The sequence below is a fragment of the Canis aureus genome, chromosome 27 (assembly GCF_053574225.1).
Source record: "Canis aureus isolate CA01 chromosome 27, VMU_Caureus_v.1.0, whole genome shotgun sequence".
Lineage (NCBI taxonomy): Eukaryota > Metazoa > Chordata > Mammalia > Carnivora > Canidae > Canis > Canis aureus.
The window spans coordinates 38,364,426-38,388,529 of record NC_135637.1 but is presented as its reverse complement, the minus strand read 5'-3'; the positions used below and the strand labels follow the sequence as shown (position 1 = coordinate 38,388,529).

At 40.6% G+C, this 24,104-nt stretch overlaps 1 protein-coding gene across 1 annotated transcript in view; it reads left to right on the top strand.

Annotated features, from left to right (window-relative positions):
- The window catches only part of MINPP1 (multiple inositol-polyphosphate phosphatase 1), a 46,180-nt gene extending 24,731 nt beyond the window's left edge, over nt 1–21,449 (top strand). The window contains exon 5 of the mRNA XM_077874859.1: nt 18,378–21,449. Within this exon, the coding sequence (XP_077730985.1) occupies nt 18,378–18,774 (397 nt within the window). The 3' untranslated portion in view covers nt 18,775–21,449. The remainder of the gene's footprint in view (nt 1–18,377) is intronic.
- The last annotated feature ends 2,655 nt before the right edge of the window (nt 21,450–24,104 follow it).

Sequence of the window (24,104 nt, the reverse complement as noted above, 5' to 3'; positions counted from 1 at the left end):
ATAAATAAAATCTTTTAAGAAAGAAAAGCAGATTGGATTTACAGAAGAGATAAGACCTATCATATTTCATTCTACTCTTCCCTTCCCCATTATCTCTGTTGATGTATTTTTATATTTCTAGATTGGGGGAATTTTTTTTGAATATTTTTTTTATTGGAGTTATGTATGCCAACATACAGCATAACACCCAGTGCCCATCCCGTCAAGTGCCCCGCTCAGTGCCCGTCACCCAGTCACCCCGTCACCCCGTCCCCCGCCCTCCTCCCCTTCCACTACCCCTTGTTCGTTTCCCAGAGTTAGGAGTCTCTCATGTTCTGGCTCCCTCTCTGATATTTCCCACTCAATTTTCTCTCCTTTCCAGATTGGGGGAATTCAGTAAGGAATTCGATCCGCAGGAAGTGTCCTGCTTTTTTTAAAGTAAGATTTACATTCTGAACTGAAATTGCTAGCCTCATGAGGGCTTTCATTTCATCATGGGTACTCTCAGACACCAAAACCAACTGCTGTAAATACTTGTTACTGCCATTAAAGTCTCATTAATTTTTTTGTCTTATCTTTTCATTGACTCTCAAATCTTTGATACTTTGAGATCTCATTGTTGAATGAGTATGGTTTTTTGATGTTGTGTAGTTCCACATTTTAACATTAGATGGCAGCATTGAAATACACCTGTGGTGGCAACAAGTGGTTTTTGGTTTTTTAAATAGCTTTTTGGTCAATTACTTAGACCATAGGAATGGGGGCATTCTGTCTTTTAATGTTCTTAGAAATGTGTGCAGATCTCAAGTCCTCAGAACCTGTTTTCTGGTCTTTTTTTCCCTTTCTGACATCAGGGTTCCAAGGAGCCTCAGGAGGTATCCTGGGGAGCTCTGCTGGTGCCGCCTGTCAGAAGAAACGGTCTAAGTAAAGGTTAAAACTGGGGCTACCTGGCTGTGCTCTGAGTCCAGTTTCAAATGTCCAGCTGACTTCTGGAAAGACTTTCTGACTGTCAGGGGACCTCAGGCCTGTGATGCCTGGTACTGTCTTTCAGCGTTCCCTCCTCGGTGCTGAGAACCGGCGCCTGGGGTGCAGTTGGTGGTCGGGAGGCATGAAAGGAACATCTGAACTCCTCCCTGTTCTCCCGTGTCCCTGTGCTCGCCCTCGCTACCATCGTCCTCCCACAAGCTGTATCGTGCTGGACTCTGCGTCCGTCACCTACATCCCCTCACCCCATGTGTTCTGGTTTGCTTTTGCTTCCAGTTTTCTGTCTGGTCCTTCCACTTTTCTTTACCCCCCTCCACCCCCAACTGCAGGGAACAGGATTCAGGCTAATACCTTCGTCCTGGATTGCAGCAACTGCCTCCTGTGTGCTTCCCTGATCTGTGTACTCAGACTCTACTCCAGTGTCTTAGGCAGGCAGTTGAGGGTAAACATTTAATTACTGTCTCAAGGATCCCATGTCCTAATTTGGAGGACATTTATGTGATAGCACTAAAACATGGTTGTTAAAAAAAAAAATACTAAAGGAGAAAATTAATTTGAACTGTGGAGTTTGGTAAAGGCTTGATGGGAGGAATCCTTGAGGTTGGTCACAGAAGACTTTCACTAACCTTAGCATGTCCACTCTTGTTTCAGTTTCTTAAAAGCAGTTTTACTGACGTAGCATTGATGTAAAGTAAATGGCACCATTTCAAGTGTGCAGTTTGCTGAGTCTTTGCGTGTGTATGTATGCACGAAGCTATTGCAAGATAACATACTGTGCATCACGTGTGAAGATTTCTTTGTGGCTCCTGCTCCCCGGAACACAGTCCTGATCTGCTTCCTCTCCCTACAGATGACTCTTCCTGGGCTCTTACAGAATATGGGACCGTATGCTGTGTACAGTTTTTGGTTTGGCTTCTTTCACTCAGCGTAATGGTTATGAGATTGATCCACATTGTTGTGGGTGTCCATAGTCACTCCTTTTTAAAGTCGAATAGTGGGCAGCCCAGGTGGCTCAGCGGTTTAGTGCCGCCTTCAGCCCGGGGCATGATCCTGGAGTCTTGGGATTGAGTCTTACGTCGGGCTCCCTGCGTGGAGCCTGCTTCTCCCTTTGCCTGTGTCTCTGCCACCCCCCCATTAATAAATAAATAATTTTTAAAAAAGATTAAAAAAAAAAAGCCGAATAGTCTTCCACCATACAGAGACACCACAGTTGGTTCATCCATTCTGCTTGCAATAGACATTTAGGTTGGTTGCAGTTTAAGGCTGTTGCACATGAGGCTGCGGTGACTTTTGGTTGTCTTGGTGGGACCTCTGCTTTCGTTTCTCTTGGGTAGCACCTGGAGGTAGGCCAGCTGCGTCATGTGTAGGTGACTGTTCACATTCTTAAGACACATCCACATGCGAGAGTTCAGTTATTCTCCGTCCTGGCCACACTTGGTACGGGAGGGCTTTTTGGCTTGCGCAGTTCTGGTGGGTGTATAGTAGCTCCTCACTGTAGTTTTAGTTTGCACTTCCCTAAACATTCCTGATGTTGGGCAGGTTTCCGTGAGCTCATTTACCGTCCCTGTGTTTCCTCGGGTGAAGGGTCTGTTCCCATCTTTTGCCATTTTGTAATCGGGTTATCATCTTTTATTTTTGGAAGAGTTCTTTGTATATATTTCTAGGTACGAGTCCTTTTCAGGCTTATGCCTTACAAATATATTCTTCTAGTTTGGGTTCACCTTTTTGTTTCTGTGATCGTGTCTTTTGGGGGTCGATTTTGCCCCCCCCCCCCCCCAATGGAGGTAGTTTCTCCTGAACATCTGTTTGATACCCTGTACAGTTTGAGGTTTTCCTGGTCTGGCTTATGGGATGTAGACTCTTCCTGGCCCTGTGTTAGCTTTGGGAAGTTTTCTCACCTGTCCTCTTCTGGTATTTTCCCTGGATTTGGATAGTTTCTTGCAAGCATGTGTGGATCGGAAGCAGCCGAAAGTCGAGGGGAGTCCCTGCACATCTCTCTTCTCTGGAACTCTGCCCTGTGAACTCCGGCCAGTGTGGCCTCCCTAGGTTCTCAGTCCCGTCTCATCTGCTCAGGAAGGACGTCAGGCTCTGTTCGTCCGGGCTCCCCTCCGCTGTGCTGCTGCCTGGAAGCTGGGTGATGGGCTGCGAGAGTCCTTAGGGTTTACCTTCCCTCCCTCAGAACTGCTGCCTCCTTTGTTCTTTCTGGCTTTAGAGGAATTGAAGGCAGGAAGGTAAACCCAGTCCCTGTGGCTGGAAGAAGTTATTTGTATTGTATTTTTGCTGGAGAAAAAACTTTATGCTTAAGTCATTGTAGTTCTACATTTGTCCTAAGCTGACCAACTGATGCTTCTCCGAATTCCTCATTGGAGCTGATGCTTCAGTCAGATGTGTAAGAAAACTTAAAAAATATATTTTTTTTTCCTGGTAATTTTCTTCCCAGAGCATCTCCTGTCTCTGGCACTTCACATTTATTTGTTACGTTAAGTGTGGGAATTGTTTGAGTCATCTAAAGTTTGATTTGATATTCCTGGATCATGTTTAAAAACACACTTTGTGTAATATTAGTTAAATGTGAAACGTGAATTAAGAGCTTAGAAAGATCTAAGCTGAGTACATTTAGAGCAAAAACATGCAATTATTAGTTGTTTTTCTGGGTGAGCTTTTTGAATGACTCTAAGTACCTTCTTAAGATATTTTACCTAAATGGAACACATACATAGTCATCAGTCCTTATTTAACAACATAATTGTAGACTTCAAATTAAATTTTGTTTTTTATTGAAGATTTGATAAAATCTTCTTAACGACTTACATAAGCAAAAGGGGCTATTTGGAGACCTACATTCTTATCCTGCTAGATAGCTTTCAGTAACACACATGTCTTTTTCTAACTTTTAAAATGAGAGGGCTTGACCACATCTCAACCCTCAAACGTTAGGGTCCCAGTTGTGTATTTCTGAAATACATTAGCACAGATTACTCATTTGTGTTCTTATATTTGTATTAATGGTTTACATTTTCCAGATTTTTTTTTTTAAAGCTAATGTGCCTATCTCTTGCATTGTTTTTTTTTTTTTAATTTTTATTTATTCATGATAGGCACACAGTGAGAGAGAGAGAGAGGCAGAGACACAGGCAGAGGGAGAAGCAGGCTCCATGCACCGGGAGCCTGACGTGGGATTCGATCCCGGATCTCCAGGATCGCGCCCTGGGCCAAAGGCAGGCGCCAAACCGCTGCGCCACCCAGGGATCCCTAATGTGCCTATCTCTTAAAGTGGTTTTGTCACATTTGGAAAATGTGACATTCCAAGTTTAATGCATTTTATCAGAAGGAGAGAGCAGAGGTAAAAGTGTCCTATTTCATGTCCTTGTATTCCTTGTTCTTTGGGAGACTGTTCTGCTAAGAGTTCTAAAGAAAGAATTGTCCTTACAAGTCTGGGGATATGAGTGAATTTGAGGAATGTGACTGTTAGAAATCTGTGTTTGTTGATGGATCAGAATATACAGTCAGAATGCAGGAAAATAGGTAAGTTCAAAGCAAATTTAAAAACATCTGAATTATTAACTTGAAATTAAGTATGTAAATATTAAACATCTATTTGTTTAGACATTTTTACATTTTTACATTACATTTACATTTTACATTTTTACATTTTACATTGTTTACTCACTGGGGTAAAATTATTAGACTTCCGTGCATGGGATTGATGCAGGAGATACAGATGTGGGACGGAAGTTTCGCCGACTGTCCCCAGGACAGCAGGCTGTGATACGGTCCACAGAGATCCTGGGGATGCTAGAGTCTGAACTCCCACAGCTGTGTTCGCATTTTTATGGGCACGTGCATTTCTCTGGGGAGAAGTCCCATTCCTTTAGGCAGAGTCTCAGGGGTTTTATGTCCCCAAAAGTTAAAAGCTACAGGTGTGGTAGATCTTTTTTTTTTTTTTCTTTTAAAGATTTATTCATTCATTCATTCAGAGAGAGCGAAGAGAGAGGCAGAGACACAGGCAGAGAGAGAGGCAGGCTCCATGCAGGGAGCCCGATGTGGGACTCGATCCCGGGTCTCCAGGATCACACCCCAGGCTGCAGGCGGCGCTAAACCGCTGCGCCACAGGGGCTGCCCGGTGTGGTAGGTCTTGAACCTGCTCACCTCTGGTTGTCTTGGCGGCAGCTCCTAAAAAAACGTTTACATCTTTCCGTCAAAAGATTGCATTCTTTTGTTAAAGATAAAAACTTGGTTCTTTCTGTCCTGACATTCCGGACTTCCCGACTTTGTTTATGGAGAGAGCTACAGGGATGGGGTCATAGAGCGGAATGTGGCCATCTTTATGTTTTCAGCAATCTTCTGAAAAAAAAATTATGTGCAGTGATCTTACATTAGGAGTTGAATAAACTGAGGAGTGATTTTTTTTTCCACATTCTTTCTCCTTTTATCCTCCCATACATTGTATTCTCTGTTATTCTGGCCCTCCATGCCAACACACACGCTCCCTTCCTCAGTCAGACACACACACGTTCCTACCTGTGTTCTGTTGCCAGTATTTTGGGCTTAATCATAGAGCAGCTTTGCTTTGAAGAAGCTTGGGAATGAAACCCAGAAACACTCTTACGCCACCCGTAGGACTTAGGTATGTTCAAGGAGAAGCTGATCTGATTGTTTCAAATATCAATTGGGCCTGTACTGACTAGAGTAAATCACTTCCTAGCAGGTGGCCTAGGACACTTGTAAGATTTATTGTTACAAGATAGAGCAAAGGGCAGTGTGTTTTTGAAATAAAACCAGCTTACTTCAGAGAAACTACTGGTTCACTGTATAGAACCTGGCACATACCTTTAATGGCTTCTGATGAAATATGGACCATAAATAAATCCTCTTTATGTATTTGCTTTGACATCTTTAGAGTTAGAAAAACAGACAAAAAACCTTTTTTATGTGTATACACACACACTCCACAACTCCTTAGCCTCCACTAATTGAAGATCTCCAAGTCCCCACTCTTAGCATGCAGATGTGAGGTAGGACAGAAATACAATATGTTTTTCCACTTAATCTAATGCTACTTAACTCCGTCAAAGAAAATTGAAATGTGAGTAAGTCTTAAAAGAGGACAAACAGGTATAAGCTTGAACAGCTGCTTAAGAGGGATTATATTAACTCTTTGGAGGGAGAGTGTACTCTTTCTGGTCACGTATATTCCCATGGCAGCATAGTTTGTTTCTTTGTAATGAACTTTATTTTTTGGAGCAGTGTTAGGTTCACAGCAAAACTGAGCAGAAAGCAGAGTTCCCATAAACTCCCTCTGCTGCCCCAGCACTACCTTTCTTACTGTTGCCACCCCACACCACAGTGGTACCTTTATTATAACTAAAGACCTACACCGACACAGCATCATCACCAGAGTCTGCACTTGACGTTAGGGTTCACTCTTGGTGTTGCACATTCTCTGGGTTTGGACACATTATACTATCTTCAGAGTTTTGTCTTTCCCAGAATGCCATGTATTGGAATCCTATAATATGTAGCCTTTTCAGATGAGCTTCCTTTACTTAGTAATATGCATTTAAGTTTCCTCCACGTCTTCTGATGGTCTGATAGTTTAGCACTGATACTTCATTGTCTGGATGTGCCATAGTTTATTTCCCCATTTTTACCTATTAAAGGGCATCTTGGTTGGTTTCAAGTTCTGACAGTTAGGAATAGAGCTGCTGTTAACATCCATGTTTAGGTTTTGTGTGAACATAAATTTTTTAATTGTTTTTAATTCATTTGCATAAATACCAAGAAGCAGAAATGTTATATGGTAAAAATATGTTTAGTTTTGTAAGAAACTTCCAAACTGACTTCCACAGTGGCTGTATCATTTTGCTTTCCCACCAGCAATGAATGAGAGTTTCTGTTGACAGCATTTGGTATTGTCAATGTTCTGGATTTTTCACTCTTCTAATAGGAGTGTAGTGGTATCTCCTTGTTTTAATTTGCAATACATAATGATGTATGATGTTGAATACCTTTCATGTACTTACTTAACATCCGTTTGTCTTTTTTTGGTGAGGTGTGTGTTCAGGCCTTTTACTCACTTTTTAATTTAGGGTTGGATGTTTTCTTATTGTTGACCCATAAGAGTTTTTTGTATATTTTAGATAACAGCCCTTTATAAGATACGTCTTTTGCAAATACTTTTCTCACAGCCTCTGACTTGTCTTTTTATTCTCTAGACATTGTCTTTAGTAGAGCAGAAGTTTTTAATTTTAATGAAGTCCAGCTTATTTTATCTTTCCTTGGTCATGCCTTTGGTGTTGCATCTAAACAGTCCTTGCCATAGCCGGAGTCAGTCACCAAGGTTTTCCCCCAGGTTATCTTCGAGGAGTTTTATATAGTTTAAGGTTTACATTTGGGTCTATGATCCTTTTTTGTGAAGGGTGTAAGGTCTGTGTCTAGATGCTTTTTTTTTTTTCCCCCTGTGGATGTCCCGTGCTCTAGCACCATGTATTGAAAGGATTGTTTTTGCTCTATTGTATCATCTTTGCTTTGTCAGACATTAGTTGACTCTATATATATGGGGGTCTATTCTGGGCTCTCTTTTCTGTTCTGTTGGTCTGCCTATCTGTATTTTCACCAAGACCGCAGTATCTTGATCACTGTAACTTTGCAGTAGGTTTTGAAAAATGGTAGTCCTTCAGCTATGTTCTTCTCTTTCAATATGGTGTTGGCTTATCTGGGTCTCTTGCTTCTCCATATAAACTTTAGAAGTCTATTTGTTGAAATCTGCAGAATCACTTACTGGGATTTTTATTTGGATTGTATTGAATCCATTGATCAAGGTGGGAAGAACTGACCCTTGGACAGTATTGAGCCCTCCTATCCATAAACATGGAATATCTCTCCATTAATTCAGTTCTTTGATTTCTTCCGTAAGAGTTGTGTAGTTTTCTCATATAGATCTTGTACATATTTTGTTATTTTATACCTAAGTATTTAATTTTGGAGGGACTAATAAAAATATGTTTTTAATTTCAGATTTCCAGTTGTTTATTGTTGGTATATAGAAAAGCAATTGACTTTTATATATGAACCTTGTATCCTGCACTTGGCTGTACGTACTTATTTGTTCCAGGAGGGGTTTTTTTTGTTGTTGATTATTTGAATTTTCTACATAGACAAACATGTCATCAGCAAAGCCAAAGTTTTATTTCTTCCTTCCCAATAAGTATACCTTTTGGGAGGGGTCTCATTGTGTTACCTAGGACTTCCAGTGGAGAGGAGAGGAGACATCCTTACCTTGTACCTGATCTCAGCAGGAAAGCTTTGCATTTTTTACCACTAAGTATGATGTCGTTAACTATAGCTTTTTTGATTTTTTAAAGCTTTTATTTATTTATTCATGGAGACACAGAGAGAGGCAGAGACACAGGCAGAGGGAGAAGCAAGCTCCCTACGGGGAGCCCGATGCAGGACTCGATCCCAGGACCCCGGGTTCATGCCCTGGGCTGAAGGCAGATGCTCAACCACTGAGCCCCCGTGTGCCTCAACTATAGCTCTTTGTATATGTCCTTTATCCAGTGGAAGAAGTTCCTCTATTCCTAGTTTGCTGAGAATTTTATCATGAATAAATGTTGAATTTTGTCTGGTGCTTTTTCTGAATCTATTGATAATACGATTTTTCTTAAAGCCTGTTGATGTGGTTGTTTACATTAATTGATGTTTGAATGTTGAGCCAGCCTTGACACCTGAGATAAATCCTACTTGGTTGGGGTGTATAATTCTTTTTATATACTGTTGGATTCCATTTGTTAATATTTTGCCTAGGATTTTTGTGTGCATCTATCTTCATGTATATTGATTGTGTATATATAGTTTTTTAGTAGTGTCTTTGCTTGGCTTTTGTATTAGGATAATATTGGTCTCATAGAATTAGTTAAAAGTATTCCCTTTGCTTCTGTTTTCTGGAAGAGTTTGTAGAAAACTGGTAGAATTTCTTCCTTGGAATTGGTAGAGTTCACTGGTGAATCCTTCTGGGCCAGTGCTATTTTGGAAGGTTATTAATTACTGATTCAATTTCTTAATAGATACAGGCTTATTTAGATCATCTATTCTAGTGTTAGTTTTGGCAATTGTGTCTTTCAAGGAATTGGTCCATTTCATCTAGGTTATCAAACGTGTGGGCACAGAGTTGTTCATAATATTCCTTTATTATCTTTTTAATGTTCATAGAATCTGTGGTGATCTCTTTTCTGATATGAGTAATTTGTGCCTTCTCTCCTTTTTCTTAACCTGGCTAGAGGCTTATTGATTTTATTGATCTTTTCAAAGAACTGGTTTTTGATATTATTGATTTTTCTCTGTTGCTTTTTTGTTTTAAATTTCATGGTTTTCTGCTTTTATTAAATTTATTTTCTTCTGCTTACTTTGGGTTTGATCTGCTATTCTTTTTCTACATTCCTAAAATGGAAGCTTAGATAGTTTTTAGGTCTTTCCTCTTTTCTAACATATACATTAGGTGCTATGAAATTTCCTATAAGCACTGCTTTCACTGCATCCCACAAATTTTTGATAAGTTGTGTTTTCATTTTCATTTAGTTCAAAATGTTTTTCTTTTGAGATTTCTTCTTTGACCCATGTGTTATTTAGAAGTATGTTGCATAATCTCCAAGTATTTGGGGATTTTCCAGTTATCTTTCTGTTACTGATTTCTAGTTTTATCAACTGAGCAGATGTTGCATGATTTCTATTCTTTTAAATTTTTTGAGATGTGATTTATGTCACAGAATGTGGTCTCTTGGTGAATGTTCCATATGAGCTTGAAAAGAATGTGTAATCTGCTATTGTGAAGTCAATAGATGTCAATTATATCCAGTTGGTTGTTGGTCTTGTTGAGTTTAACTGTATCCTTACTGATTTTTTGCCTGCTGGATCTGACCATTTCTGAAAGAGAATATACATTAAAGAGTATTATTTCTTCTTGGGGTATTGACCCCTTTATCCCTAATAACTTCCCTTGCTCTGCAGTTGGTCATGTCTGAAATTTATAAGCTACTCCTGCTTTCTTGTGATTAGTGTTAATTAGGATGTTCTTTCTCCGTTACTTTACTTTTAATTGGGGCACATCTTTACGTTGAAAGGGGCTTCTTATAGGCAACATATCATTGCGTCTTAGATTTGATCCACTCTGACAATCTCTATCTTTTAATTGGTATAATTTGTCCATTGACTCTGATAGTGTTTATTGATATAATTGGATTAATATCTGCCATGTTTGTTACTATTATCTATTTGTTGCCCTTGATCTTTGTCCCTATTTTTGTCTTCCACACTTGAAAAACACTTGCATTTTGTGGTTTCACTTGAGCATTTTATATCTTCCCATTTCCTGTCGTTTCTTAGCATATCAGATACATTTCTTTTTTTTGGTGGTTGCCCTAGAATTTGCAATATGCCTTTACAACTAACCTAAGTCTACTTTCAGATAACACCATAACACTTCATAGGTAGTGCAAGTACCTCATAATAACAAAATATTTCTAATTCTTCCTTCCTGTCCCTTGTTTATCATTGCCGTCATTCATTTTACTTGCACATAAACATACAAATGTGTGTACACACACATGTATATGCATACATAATCAAGTGCATTATTGCTATTATTTTGAAAAAAATTTTATCTGTTAGGTCAGTAAAGAATTAAAAAATGTAAACGGGTTTTTATTTTACCTTTACTTACTCATCTCCACTGTTCTTTATGTAGCTCTGAGTTTCTGACCTACAGCATGTTCCTTCTCTCTGAAAGAACTTCTTTTAACATTTCTTGTGAGGCCTGTCCACTGGCAACAGATTCCCTGTTTCTGTTTGTCACTTCTGAGGGATAATTTTGCATGATACAAAATACTAGGTTGGTCAGCTTTTTTCTCTCAACACATAAATATTTCACTTCACCATCTTGCTTGCATGGCCTCTTTCAAGATTTTTTTTCTTTGTCTTTGATTTTATGAAGTTTGAATATGGTATGCCTAAGTATTCTTGTTTTAATTCATTTGCTTGGTGTTTAAGCTTTCTGGATCAGTGGTTTGGGTTCTAATATTAATTTGGGGGAAGGGCTCAGTCATTATTGCTTTAAAGATTGCATTGTTTTCTGTCTCTACCTTCTCCTTCTGGTCTTCCCATTACACATGTCAATCAGACCTTTGGCAGTTGTCCCCAGTTCTTGGATATTCCATTCTGCTTTTTTTGGTCATTCTCTGCTTTTCAGTTTGGGAAGTTTCCATTGTTCTGTGCTCAAGCTCAGAGATTGTTTCCGAGCCGTGTCCAGCTTACAGATGTAGTCCTCACTTCTGTACCATGTTTTTATATCTAGTGCTTTTTTAATTCTTAGAATTTCCACCTTCCAAAAAAAAAGAATTTCCACCTTTCTACTTACACTATCCATCTATTTTTGCGTGTTATTTAGCTGTTCTTTTAAAGCCCTTACATACTAATCATATTAAAAAAAAAATTCCTGGCCTGATCATTCCCCCACATCTGCCCTATCTGATCCTGGTTCTGATCCTTTTCAGTGCCCTTTGGTGTGCCGTGTCAGTGTTTTGTCTACAGTAGACGTGATGTACTGGGAAAAAGGAACTATTGCAGACAGGCTTCAGTGATGTGGGCGCTGAGGGGCCCAGACTGGAGTTCCGTGATGAGGCCTCAGCCTCTTGCTGAGCCTGTGGCCCGGGCTGTGAACTGCACCAGTGCTTCTGTATCTTCCAACCTCAGATGGCACAGGATGGCTGGAGATGGCTGGAGCTGGGTGTTGCCCTGCCCTGAGGCAGGTTAGGCTCTAGGAAAACCTAACCTAACCTCTGGCCCCCTGAGGGCCGACCTTGTTAGGAGGGACAGAAAGCTTTGGCTTCTTTCAGAATGGTTTCTCTGGGTAAAACTCACTAAGTGTGGGTACTGCCTGGGGTCCCCCAGAGTGTTTAACCCCGACTTGTCCACACCAAACCTTTAGCAATTTGTCAGTTACAGTTGAGGTTTTCCTGGCCCGCCCTGGCTTCCACGGAAGTGTCTGCTCTTGTACATGGTGATTCTCTCTTTTGTGGGGGAGAGAATGAATGCCTTATGAGCTTCTCTGATGGACCTAAGAAGACCTGTGGATTTTTCAGTTTGTTCAGATCTTTGTTACTGTGAAGTGGTAGTTTCTAAGCTCCTCACTGACTGGAAACAGTAAAGTTCTAGTTGGGGTGGTTTTTTTGTTTTGTTTTGTTTTGTTTTGTTTTTACATGTATAGATATCCAGATTTTGATATTTTGGCAGTTGAGTTTCCAACATTAAAGTAAAAATCAGTTTACATGTCGTTTAGTCATTATTTATGAGAAAAGCATTCTAATATTCATAGCTGTAAGTGGATCTCTGTGTTGAACTAGAGTGTAAAAAGGCTGAAAAATTATGGGCTAAATGCTTTTTAATTTTATACTTCGTAATTATGAGTTAGATTTTTTACTTCTACTTTCTTGGGGAGCCTTGTAGAAGATTGCTTTATTCGGTTTTAACACCAGAACCATTAAGGATTACTAAGTTGAGTTTGGCTAGGAAAAATGAAATAATAAAGAAAAACAGTTATGTTTGAGACTGAAGGGACTTATATTCTGACCTGTAATTTAATGGAAATACTTGTGAGTTAGTGCAAAAAATACTGAACATTCTTTTAAATCTCTTAACTTATTTAAGAGTGTGCTAAATTCTTTTTTGCCCTTAGCACAACCTAGACATTTAGCATGCCCTGAATTTTCTTTCTGAAATGCAGAAATCAAGAAGAAAGATTTTTAAAACTCTAAAGAATGTGAAAGTGCTTAGTTTTTAAAGACAACTTTAAGGTTTCGATTTTATGGTCATATTGATAGCATATTTTATAAAATACAGTGAGGCATTCTTTTCTATTTTATAAGCTTTTTATGAAATAAAATTTCTCTCAGCAAGATTTTTAATAGTCTGCTTTCTTGACACTTTTGAAAAGCCATAAGCCAAACCATTCAGTGTCTCCTTACTGTATACTCACTAAGATTTGTACACACACATTTATGATTTATTTACATACAGTCCATGAAGTGATCCTTTTTTTCGGGTGTGGATGAAGCAAATCAATGAATGGTTATTTTTGTAGTGACTTTAATCAGTAGTTCAGAGCTAGCTAGCTCAGGTAAGTTAACCCCAGTGTTTTCATCTGTGACCAGGAGTTGGGAATGTCCAGATCCTGGAGTAAAGCAGCTGTTACACTTCCCTGAGGCCACAGTGGGCAATGTTTCTGCAGTAAGACTATTCTGGGAATGCATTCGTCACCCAGCTCAGACCCCACCTCCTCAGCAGAGTGCAGCCAGGTCCTCCCCAGACAGAAGGGCTTGCTCTCCTCTCTGGGTTCCCCTAACACTTACACAGGTGCTAGTCTGCAAGAGCCAAGAATAAGTTCTATTTGTTTTCTTTGTTCTTTCACCTTATCACCTTTCTTATTTTTCCTCCCTTCCTTCTAAAAACAAAACAAACCAGCATGGTACCTGGCACATGGGAGGGAATGATTCAACCTGTGGCATCTAAGCAAGAGAACCAAGTGGACTTTGAAAAAGTCTCCTCTTGTTATGTTTTGGAGAATTTGGTATAGCTGTTTTGTGCAGGGCCTTTCTGTGTGAACACAGGCAACACCAGCCCGCTTCTTTCTCTGGAGTTGTAACAGCGCCTGCTCTGTGTGCAGGGCACTCTAAGGCACAGAGGGAAATGTAGACAAAAATGATCACAAGTAAAATTGTGCTCATTTCTCCTTTGTATTTGATATTATCTCATCAACTTAAAATATTTTTATGTAGTTATTGTAGAAAATCCAACCTACAAATAAGTTCCTTATTTCCTGCAGGCACTTTTGGATTTTTAAGCAAATTAGTGTTTCTAGTTTTTAAGACTGTTTTGGGGAAGACAGATATTAGATTTCACCCTGTAATCTATAGTTTATCCTTGTCTTATTATTATTGGTGAATTTAACCAGACCTTTAGAAATACAATTTTTTTGTGTGTATTGCCAGCTTCTGTAATAAAGATTGATCTGTTATAGGAAGATAGTAGTTATGGCATATATTTAAAAATTGGAATTTTTCCTACTATTTGCCTGGAATTCTAAATTTGAAAATTTTTTATTGAAGTATAATTAACATGCAGTGTTATATTAGTTTCAGGTGCACAGCATACTAATTCAACATTTCTGTGCATTACTTGGTGCTCACTATGATAAGTGTAGTCACTATCACCAAACCACATTATTACTGTTTCATTGACTATATTCCTTTGTAAATTCCTATATTTCATTGACTGTATTCCATTGTACTTTTCATCTCCGTGGCTTATTTATTTTGTAACTGGAAGTCTGTACCTCCTAATCTGCTTTATCTATCATACCTATTCCCCCAGTTACCTCCCCCCCTGGCAAACACCAGTTCTCTGTATTCAAGAGTCTGGTTTTTTATCTTTTTTTTTTTTTCTGTTTGTTCATTTGTTTCTTAAATTTCACATCTGAGTGAAATCATATGGTCTCTGTCTGATTTATTTCACTGAGCATAATACCTTCTAGGCCCATTCATATTGTCACAAATGGCAAGATCTTGTCCTTTTCTAATGGCTAAATAATATTCCATTTTATGTATACATCATGTGTGTATAACACACTTTTATCCATTCATCTATGGATGGACACTGGGCTGCTTCCATCTCTTGGCTTTTGTAAATAATGCTGTGATAAATGTAAAATAAATTTTTTTAAATGTATCAAATGGCAGAGAGACATTTATTTGTGTTGATACAGCTCTCTATGTGAATCTAATACATAAACTTATTTGATTTCCCATAAAATTCTTATTATGTATTTTTAAAGCACAGTTTTCCTCAACTTCCTTCTTGAAAATAGCTGATTTTAATAGTAAAGTAAGTCAAAAGAGAAAATGAAGTTTATTGCTTTTTATATATAAACCTGAACAATCTTCAGGTTTAAAACTTAAATGTGGATCACAACCTAAACTTTTTTGTTGTTAATTACATTTCTTTTTTAAAAATGTATTTACATTCAGTTTATTAACATAATGTATTATTGGTGTCAGAGGTTGAGGTCAGTGATCTTTCAGTCTTACAGAACACCCAATGCTCAATTTAATTTATTCTGTAGCTTGGATGTGATTACTAGAACTTTGGACTCTTATGATTTTACATAGGCCTGTTGATTTCTTCTCTTTTCCAGTGTACATTTTAAAAATATGTATGTATGTTATTTGTCTTGTATCTTTTTTTCTCTTTTCTTTTTATTTGATTGACTATTGAATCTCAGTATGTACGGCTCTCTGCACCGCTGTGTATCCTGTTCTATCAGCACAGTGGCTACCAGCCACATATGGTTTATTCAGCACTTGAAAATGTGGTTGGTCTAAATGGAGATGTGCTGGAAGTGTAAACACTGCATTTTGAAGACTCGTTAGAAAAAAATGAATGTAAAGTAGTTCATTAATAATTTTGATGTAACTTGTTGAAACTAGAATATTCTGTATTATATATTGTCTTACATCCTGTTCTCAGCTTGTTGGGATTCCTCTGTCCGGAAAAGAGGAGAGTTGCTGACAGTCAGGTCTTTCTGTGAGACCATGGGGTGCTGCGCTGTCCTTCCTGACCTCTTGCCCATCCTGGTGGATCTCGTAGACGGAAGTAATTGGCCGAGGGTTGTTCTTGGCTTGACTTAAAATGTAAACCAGTATAGTTGATCCTCGAACAACACAGCTTTTAACTGCGGGTTCACTTACGTGTGCATTTTTTTTAGGGTTGTTTTGGGTTTGTTGTTGCTGTTTTTTTTTTTTTTTTTTTTTTGCTTTAAAAAAAATAAATTCACAGTACTGTGAATGTATTTTCTTTCTCTTAACAATTCTTTTTAAAAGATTTATTTATTTATTCTTAAGAGACACAGAGAAAGAGGCAGAGACCTAGGCAGAGGGAGAAGCAGGCTCCCTTTGGGGAGCCTGATGCAGAACTTAGCCCTAGGACCCCAGGATCATGACCTGAGCCAAAGGCCGACGCTCAACCACTGAGCCACCCAGGCGCCCCTAACACCAGCATTGTTCAAGGGTCAACTGTATTTTACATACTTTCTTGAATTACTATTAAATTCCATTATATTCACATTATGACAACGTTGTCAGCTTCGACTTGCGTGTACTCAATGCATAAAGGCACCAGGCAAGTAATGAATGGATCTGTCCTTGGTTAGACAATGTGCAGTGACATATGTCCTGGGCAGTGGGTATATGTCCTCTCCGGAGTGACCCTTATTCCTGTTCAGCTCATTATTCCCTTAAGGGCGTATGTGTTGTCAGGTCTTTCAGGTTTTCAAGAGGAGCAAAAAATCTGGATTTTTAAGAATCTGAAATCACCCTATCTTTATATACCGACAAGTAATACGAGATTTAAAAATAGTTTTGCAAGTCAAACCAAATATAATTGTGTTCTGAATGATACTGCTTTGTAACTTTGGCCCATGGGGATGCTTCTTAGAAATAAATACAGGTTTTAGGTACATTAAATGACCTAATCAGAATATATCAGTTAAAAAGAGGAGTTTGTAGTCACCTGTTGATGAATGGCTTTAACATTTCCTTTTTTAGAAAATATTAATCTCAGAATAGCAGATGATTGTGTAACAGTATGTTATAGTTTCTCTGTATTTTTTGAGTATGTATTTCTAGTATTGTATCCTTTTATTTTTTGTAGGGATATTTTTCTGCCCGATATTCTTCTATTTACTTTTCGGATGCTCATTTTATTTTTTATTTTATTTTTTAAATTTATTTATGATAGTCACACACACACAGAGAGAGAGAGAGAGGCAGAGACACAGGCAGAGGGAGAAGCAGGCTCCATGCACCGGGAGCCCGACGTGGCATTCGATCCCGGGTCTCCAGGATCGCGCCCTGGGCCAAAGGCAGGCGCCAAACCGCTGCGCCACCCAGGGATCCCCGGTTGCTCATTTTAATGTGACTTTGGTTTCCCTGAACATTTAGAAGAAGGCTCCTGTCAGATTGCTTTTCTAACCTCATGGAGCTCCCTTTTCTGGTGTGGTGTGTGTGCTGGTCAGAAACCTGGTGGGTTCCTTTCTGAGCTTTCCTGGCTCTGGTCCTGTCGCCTGACTTTGTCTTTGCTGTCCCCGTCCGCTTAGTCTTCCTCTGCTCCCCGCAGTTTCTAGCATTTGTGGCCTCTGTCTGAAATGGAGCCTTGGAGGGGCGAGATTTCTGCAGCTCCGGAGAGGCCTGTGGTGGTCCTCTCTTGCACTCACCAAATCCTAGGTCTTGGCATGCTCTGTGGCTTCCCTCTGCACGCTCCACACAGACACTGATCATATATTCAGGTCTTGAGGCTATTGGTGATTCCGTGAGAAAACTTTTCCAGATGGTTATTCATAAATGTTTCCCTTGGGTTTTGGACCTGCTCTCTAGTTGCATCTGTTTCCTTGTGGGGAATCTGCTGCAGATTGTGCTGGCCTCCCACAAAACCCAGGTACATGAAGTTTGTAATCTCATGTGTGGGGTGGCAGCAAGAAATCAGATGCTAACTTGTTTTGAATAGATTTACAAATTATGTGTTAGAACCAGCTCATATTCTTTCTATTAAAGTAGGGAAAAACTAAACAGTCATCTGCTGCTGCTGATTTAAAAAAAAAAAAAAAAACCCTTTACCCTCCGTAGAGACATAGAAAACTTGCAGTTAAAGGAAGGTGACTTAGCTTACGGTGTTGAAAGCTGTTGTATTTCTGGCTTGTGTAAACTCCACTCCCACTCCACAAACACAGTAAATCAGCTAGAATGGATTGCATCTCTACCCTTTTGTGGCTCTCTTCCAAATTCAGTGCCCAGATCAGGTCTCATAAAACCCTGAAGGATCACATGAATTAGCATTCACTGTTCGGTCTTGATTCTCACCCGGAAATTTACTGAATACTGCTTGTCCTTATTTCCTAGATACAGATAAAACAGCGTTTGAAGTTCAATTAAAAGCCCTCCGTGGAGTAACTGATCCTAAGGGCCAGTTTGCGCAGTTTCATTCATGGAAAGGCAGTACAATTTTGAAATATGTATTGCCCAAGTTCCTTGATCTCCTAATGAAGACTGTCTTCTCTCTGGGAACTGAAAGATTAGCAAGTGTGCACAGTGTTTTAGATGGATCTGCAATACCACAGTGATCCTGAATTTGGACTTAACTTTGAGCGTAAACAGTTCAGTTCTCGGCCACGCAGAATTTTTCGCCATATTGTTGAGTTGTGTATGTAAAGACTAGATAGGATGAGAACATTGTACACTCCTTCTCACTACTGTGGATGTTATCTTACATGACATGAACATATGTACATATTTTTTCTCCATTTGTTCTTTAAGGTCTCAGCCAGTTTCCTCTCCGGTCATCCTTCAGTTTGGTCATGCAGAGACCCTTCTTCCACTGCTCGCTCTCATGGGCTACTTCAAAGACAAGGAGCCCCTCACGGCTTACAATTACAAGGAACAACTGCATCGCAAGTTCCGAAGCGGCCACATCGTGCCCTACGCCTCCAACCTGATATTCGTGCTTTACCACTGTAAAAATGCCAAGACTCCGAAGGAGGAATTCCGAGTGCAGATGCTGTTGAATGAGAAGGTCTTGCCATTGGCTCACTCACAAGAAACCGCCTCCTTATACGAGGATCTAAAGGCCCACTACAAGGACATCCTTCAGAGCTGTCATTCCAGCAAGGAGTGTGAGTTAGCAAAGGTGAACAACACGTCTGATGAGCTATGAGTAGCTGTAGAACACATTTCATTCATCAGGGAGTGATTCATAGGGAGTGATTACGCGCTTTGGAATAGGTGGGCAATCCGCGGTTACAGAAAGCTTTCACAGTACTTGAGTATTTCTGTCTTTTCACAGAAAAATGTTTAGTTTCTTTTTGAATCTGGACATGGACCTGTGAGCAACTATTCTTCACTGGAGCAGCTCTCTTAAGGGGAAAAGAAATCTATTTAAAGAAATAGCTGGGCCTGCAGACGTTTACAGAAATTAGATTCGTCTTATTTGTATGAGAAATCTCACACTGAGAATATGATTTCACAGTGATACTTAAAAGTGCTGTACTCACAAAATACGTCATTTGGGTGATCTGTAACTTGACGGGACCAAGTGTAGAACCTTGACAGTTGTGACACCCTCCCTTCTCCGTGTCTCCATCACGTGGCACAGTTCTGATGTCATCCTTCTTCAGCAGAGTTATCGGGTGCCCCGGGACTGTTGCTCTGGAGGAAAGCTAACATCTCTCTAGCTAAGAATCTGGAACAGTATTAAGAATCAGTGTGATTTTCAAAGGACACCTTCACTGAAGGAAGACAAAAAGTCTAATAAAGTAGATATTTTTGTTAATACTATTTATAAAGTATTTGAACACTTTTTCAGTAATTCCTTTTAACCTCCTAGAAGTCTTGCAAGGCCTTTCTTTAATTATTTTCCCACCTGTTTTACATTTACAACTATGAGAGGACAAAGAGGACCATTCTCAATGGGGAAGATGAATCAGAGTTTCTTAAATCCATTGCTTTGCGGTGTTTTTCATTCTGTCACTTTGCTTCTATTTTTATATTTTGCTATTATGTGAAGTGTATCTTTTGGTTGTTTATTACTTTTCCATTCTTTCTTTCTTTCTTTATTTTCCCTAAGTAAAAACTTCATCCTGGCTGGGTTAGTTTCATAGCTCTGAAACCATCTCACAGGGATACTTCTGAGTTTTGTCAAATGCCATGAAAGTGTTTGCTATCATAATAAACAGAATTCTTGTGTGACCTCACTACCAGGTCTTTTCTGCTGTGTTGATATACAATCAGTAATTGATGGTAAAGGGTTGGCACTTCAAGCAGCTTTGACTAAATCAGGCAACATAAGGCAATTTTCTTCTAATAGAAATTTCCTCAAGTAAATTTCCACTTCTTTAAGAAAAATGGAAATATATCTTATTTAAAAATCTAAATAAGAAATATCACAACTACATATTGAAATTATAAAAGAAGATGCATAGGTCATCTGTTGATCATTGATCTTCAAATGAATTATGTCCATAAAACGGGATTAGCTGGTGCACATGGCTGGTACACTATATACTGCTGGTTGTTCTGCAATGGGCTGCTGTTACCTTTTTCTTTTTAATTTGTAAGTGGGCAGAGAAGAAGAGAATAATATAATATACATTTATGGCCATCATCCTGTTTCACCAAAATAACATTGTAACTTGTAGCTTAGATCCAAGTAAGAACAACTGAGAGCTTTTTTGTGTTCCCCGCCTAGAGATAACCAACAACAGAAAACTCGGTATTCACCGTTTGTTGCATGCTCAACGCTGGAAACTTACAGTATTGTTGTGGGGATTTTAAAATTTTCTATAAAATACCATTCTTGAATGTCATATTCTTGGATGAGGGATTTATTTGTAATTGCTGTGTTCTTTTTCAAGACTTTTCTTGATCCAAATTATTTGTCGCAAATTAATATTGTCAGTTCATCAATACTTGTTGAGTACTTTTTATGTACAAACACTAGACTCAGACTATAGGTGAACAAAATTGAATGGACCTAGTTCTTTCAAAGGGGTTATCTCAAAAGACCTGAAATTTACTCGGTGTCTGAACACTAACTAAATAATTTTTGATTCACAAACTTCTAGACTATGAGAGTTTTATAGGAGTTATTTAATTTTATTTTAAGATAGGACCATATAATCATCTTGATAGTATTTCAAGATGGAGGGTAAGTATGGTCCATCTTTTGCTGATACTAGAGATTGTGTTATTATTCTGGTGCTATTATTCTCATTTAGGATATGCCTGAAATAGAAGAATTTCACGAGAAAAATTGAAAGTCTTCTCTGGGATAAAAAAAAATTGAACATCGAAAAACGATCTCTGGCCGACAAGAGCTCATTCGGAACAGATGACCAGATCCCTCGGTTAAGCCAAATTTTAATGGCTGCTGGTTCTGACACTTTCATCAATTCATGAGCAGCCTGTGGACGTTTGCCATTTTTCTGTCTAATCTACAACTTGATGTGTGCGGTGCATTGAACCTACTGTTTTTTACAGTTGTCTCATTTTGGAGGTTCTGTCCTCCAGCACATAATCATTCACCTGATACTATTTTTTGTATATAGTCTTGACCATAATTTTAACGCTGAAAGCAGAGCTCCATTTGTAAAGAAAAAAAGCTGTTTTGTTTTTTTCAGCCATAATCAACTTTTCTATCTTTACTGGATTGCTTTCCTTTTGTGAACCGCAGAACCGATGCATGCCCTTCAATACTTGGGGGTCACGTACAAACAAACCAGAACATGTTTCCCTAGGATGGATATTTCATACGGTGTTCGTTAATGATCCTTGGAATTCGGACTGTCTACAGCCGGATGGAAGCTGAAAATAAACATTTGCATTACCCCACAATTTGCCTGAACTTACTTCCCCGATTACTGTGTTCCCTCCTGGCAATTCCTTGGTCTATCGCTCCCTTAGTGTTTCCTTACATGCACCTTGCAGCCCAGTCTGCTCTTAAGCACCTGCACGCCAATCTGTTGAGATTGTTCTTCCAGTTAAAAGACTTGTAGTTGGGGCGCCTTTGGGGGGGCTCAGTCGGTGAAGCATCTACCCTTGCCTCAGGTCAAGGCAGGGTCCTGGGATTGAGAGAGTAGGCTTCTCTCTCTCCCTGCTTGTGCTTTCTCTCTGTCACATATATAAATAAATACAGTCTTTAAAAAAAGACTTGTACGGGACGCCCGGGTGGCTCAGTGGTTGAGCGTCTGTCTGCCTTCAGCTCAAGACGGGATCCTGGGATCCTGGGATCGAGTCCCACATCGGGGTCCCCACAGGGAGCCTGCTTCTCTCTCTGCCTAGGTCTCTGCCTCTGTGTTTCTTATGCATAAATAAATAAAATCTTCAAAAATGATTAGTTTGAGCCTCCTACTTGGAAGCCTGGGAGGAGGCTAACCTCTAGAGCTGTAACGATTTGGGGTGCCTAGCTGGCTCAGTCATTGGAACGTGTGACTCCTGATCCCGGGGTCGTGAGTTCCAGTCCTGTGTTGGGTTTAGAGTTTACCTAAAAACAAAACGAAAAAGCTAGCATCATTGAAGTAGAGACTTATAGGATAGGATTCTTCATTTTGATTCTAAAACTAGTCTCAATTCCACGTCTTCCGTGTACTATTCCCAGATCTTAAGCCATTATTTAGACCCCAGAGCTTTTGTTTGAGGAACTGGGAGAACAAATATTCATTAAAACAATGGCCTTCTAAATTAAATAATACTCCTATAAGGAGAAAATTTGCCATTAAAATATTATACAGGATTTCTGAAATAGCCACTATGGAAAATTAAACAGATGGAAGTCTGTAGATTCTTTCTGCTTTTTTCATTAGAGTTCATCCTGCCAAACTTGGTTCTGATGGTCTTCGACCAGACATTAACAATGTGGCTACATTAGGAAACCTTTTCAACAAATCTGTAAAACGGAGAATCTGGTTTTGTTATGAATTATAAATACTGATGAACTGTGTCCTTGGGCGCATCCAGATGGGAAAGTTGTGTTCAGTTGCTAGGAAGCGTCGCTGCGTGGAGGAAGCAAGGACACTAGTTTTGGCCCTGCCTTCCCGGGTCCGTGTGAGCACCAGCCCCCGCGTGGGCTTTCCCTTCCGCCTGCAGCATTGCTCCCCGAAACTTGCCGTCACTCTCCGTGTTGAGATTAGGGGAGCCCGACGTTCCCACTGGACTATCTTAGGGAGTTTGGTGGGCTCCTCGGCCCACCCCAGTTCATCCAGATGGTGGGGGAAGCAATTGGGCCTCACAGCTTTTCTGGCTCCCTGGCTGCTAATGACTGCGGGGAGGGGGGGGGGCAGAGGGTGTGGGGGGGAATCGAGAGCCTTGGGGCAGAGCCTGAGGGGTGAGCGGCCGGGTCCACAGGGGCCGGGGGGCTGCAGGCCTTGCTGCTCTGGGCGATGGGGCTGCGCAGCCCGCACCGGGACCCTCTCGAGCTGGGGCTGCACCTTCTTGCCTCTGTCACCTGCTGGAGGCCCGACACGAAGTAATACTTGATTTTCAAGTCCCGCGGTTCCCAGGGTCGCTCTTGAAAAACTGGACGGCTGACTGGAGATGTCCTTCCAACCCGGGGGCCCCACGGGAGCGTCAGAGAACTGTTGTGCTTTTGTCTCTGTTTTATTAAAACAGGTCTATGGGATCCCTGGGTGGCGCAGCGGTTTGGCACCTGCCTTTGGCCCGGGGCGTGATCCTGGACACCCAGGATCGAATCCCATGTCGGGCTCCCGGTGCATGGAGCCTGCTTCTCCCTCTGCCTGTGTCTCTGCCTCTCTGTCTCTCTCTGTGTGACTATCATGAATAAATAAATAAAAATTAAAAAAAATAAAAAAATCTTAAAAAAAAACAGGTCTAAAAAAGCTCTATTGACTATGTTATAAGGCCCCCGTAGATAGGGGTTCCTGCATCTGTTAGGATTCGCCCAAACACGGATTTGTCGCGTCTCGTCGTTGGAGAAAGACCATCCCGTGCTCAGTGTCGTCACCTGACGCATGCCTGCTGCTCCCGTGTACCCGGTGCTAGGTAGGTGCCCTGCACAACCGTGCGGGGAGCGCTGGCTGCCGCGGGCAAGGGGCCCCCGCCTGCTGTGGCAGGTGTTTTACTGTGGCCCCGCTGTGTCTCCGTCATGGCCTGTGAACTGCGTGGCGGGAACCCCATTTTGCAGATGACAAAAGGACAATGAAAGTGCCTTTTTCTCCCCTTTTTAAACGCTTTAAGCTCTGCTGCGATGTGCGTGTCCAGCAGGGCGAGGTGGCCCTTCCACCAGCTGATGGTAGACCACGCCGACCCCGTGGCTCTGCCCCCGGAGCAGCAGAAACGCTGCCGTCCCTTGTCCTTCTCTCCAGCCATTGGCCTAACTGCTGGGGCCCAGAAGTGGCGCGCTCGGCAGGAACGGGAGGGCGACCGGTGTCCCCCGAGGGTCCCACGCCACCCAGCCCGAGACGGCGCTTCCTTGTGTGTGCGCGGGCTCAGCCGACGGCTCCGCGCACCCAGCGGGCGCGCTTCCCGGGGGAC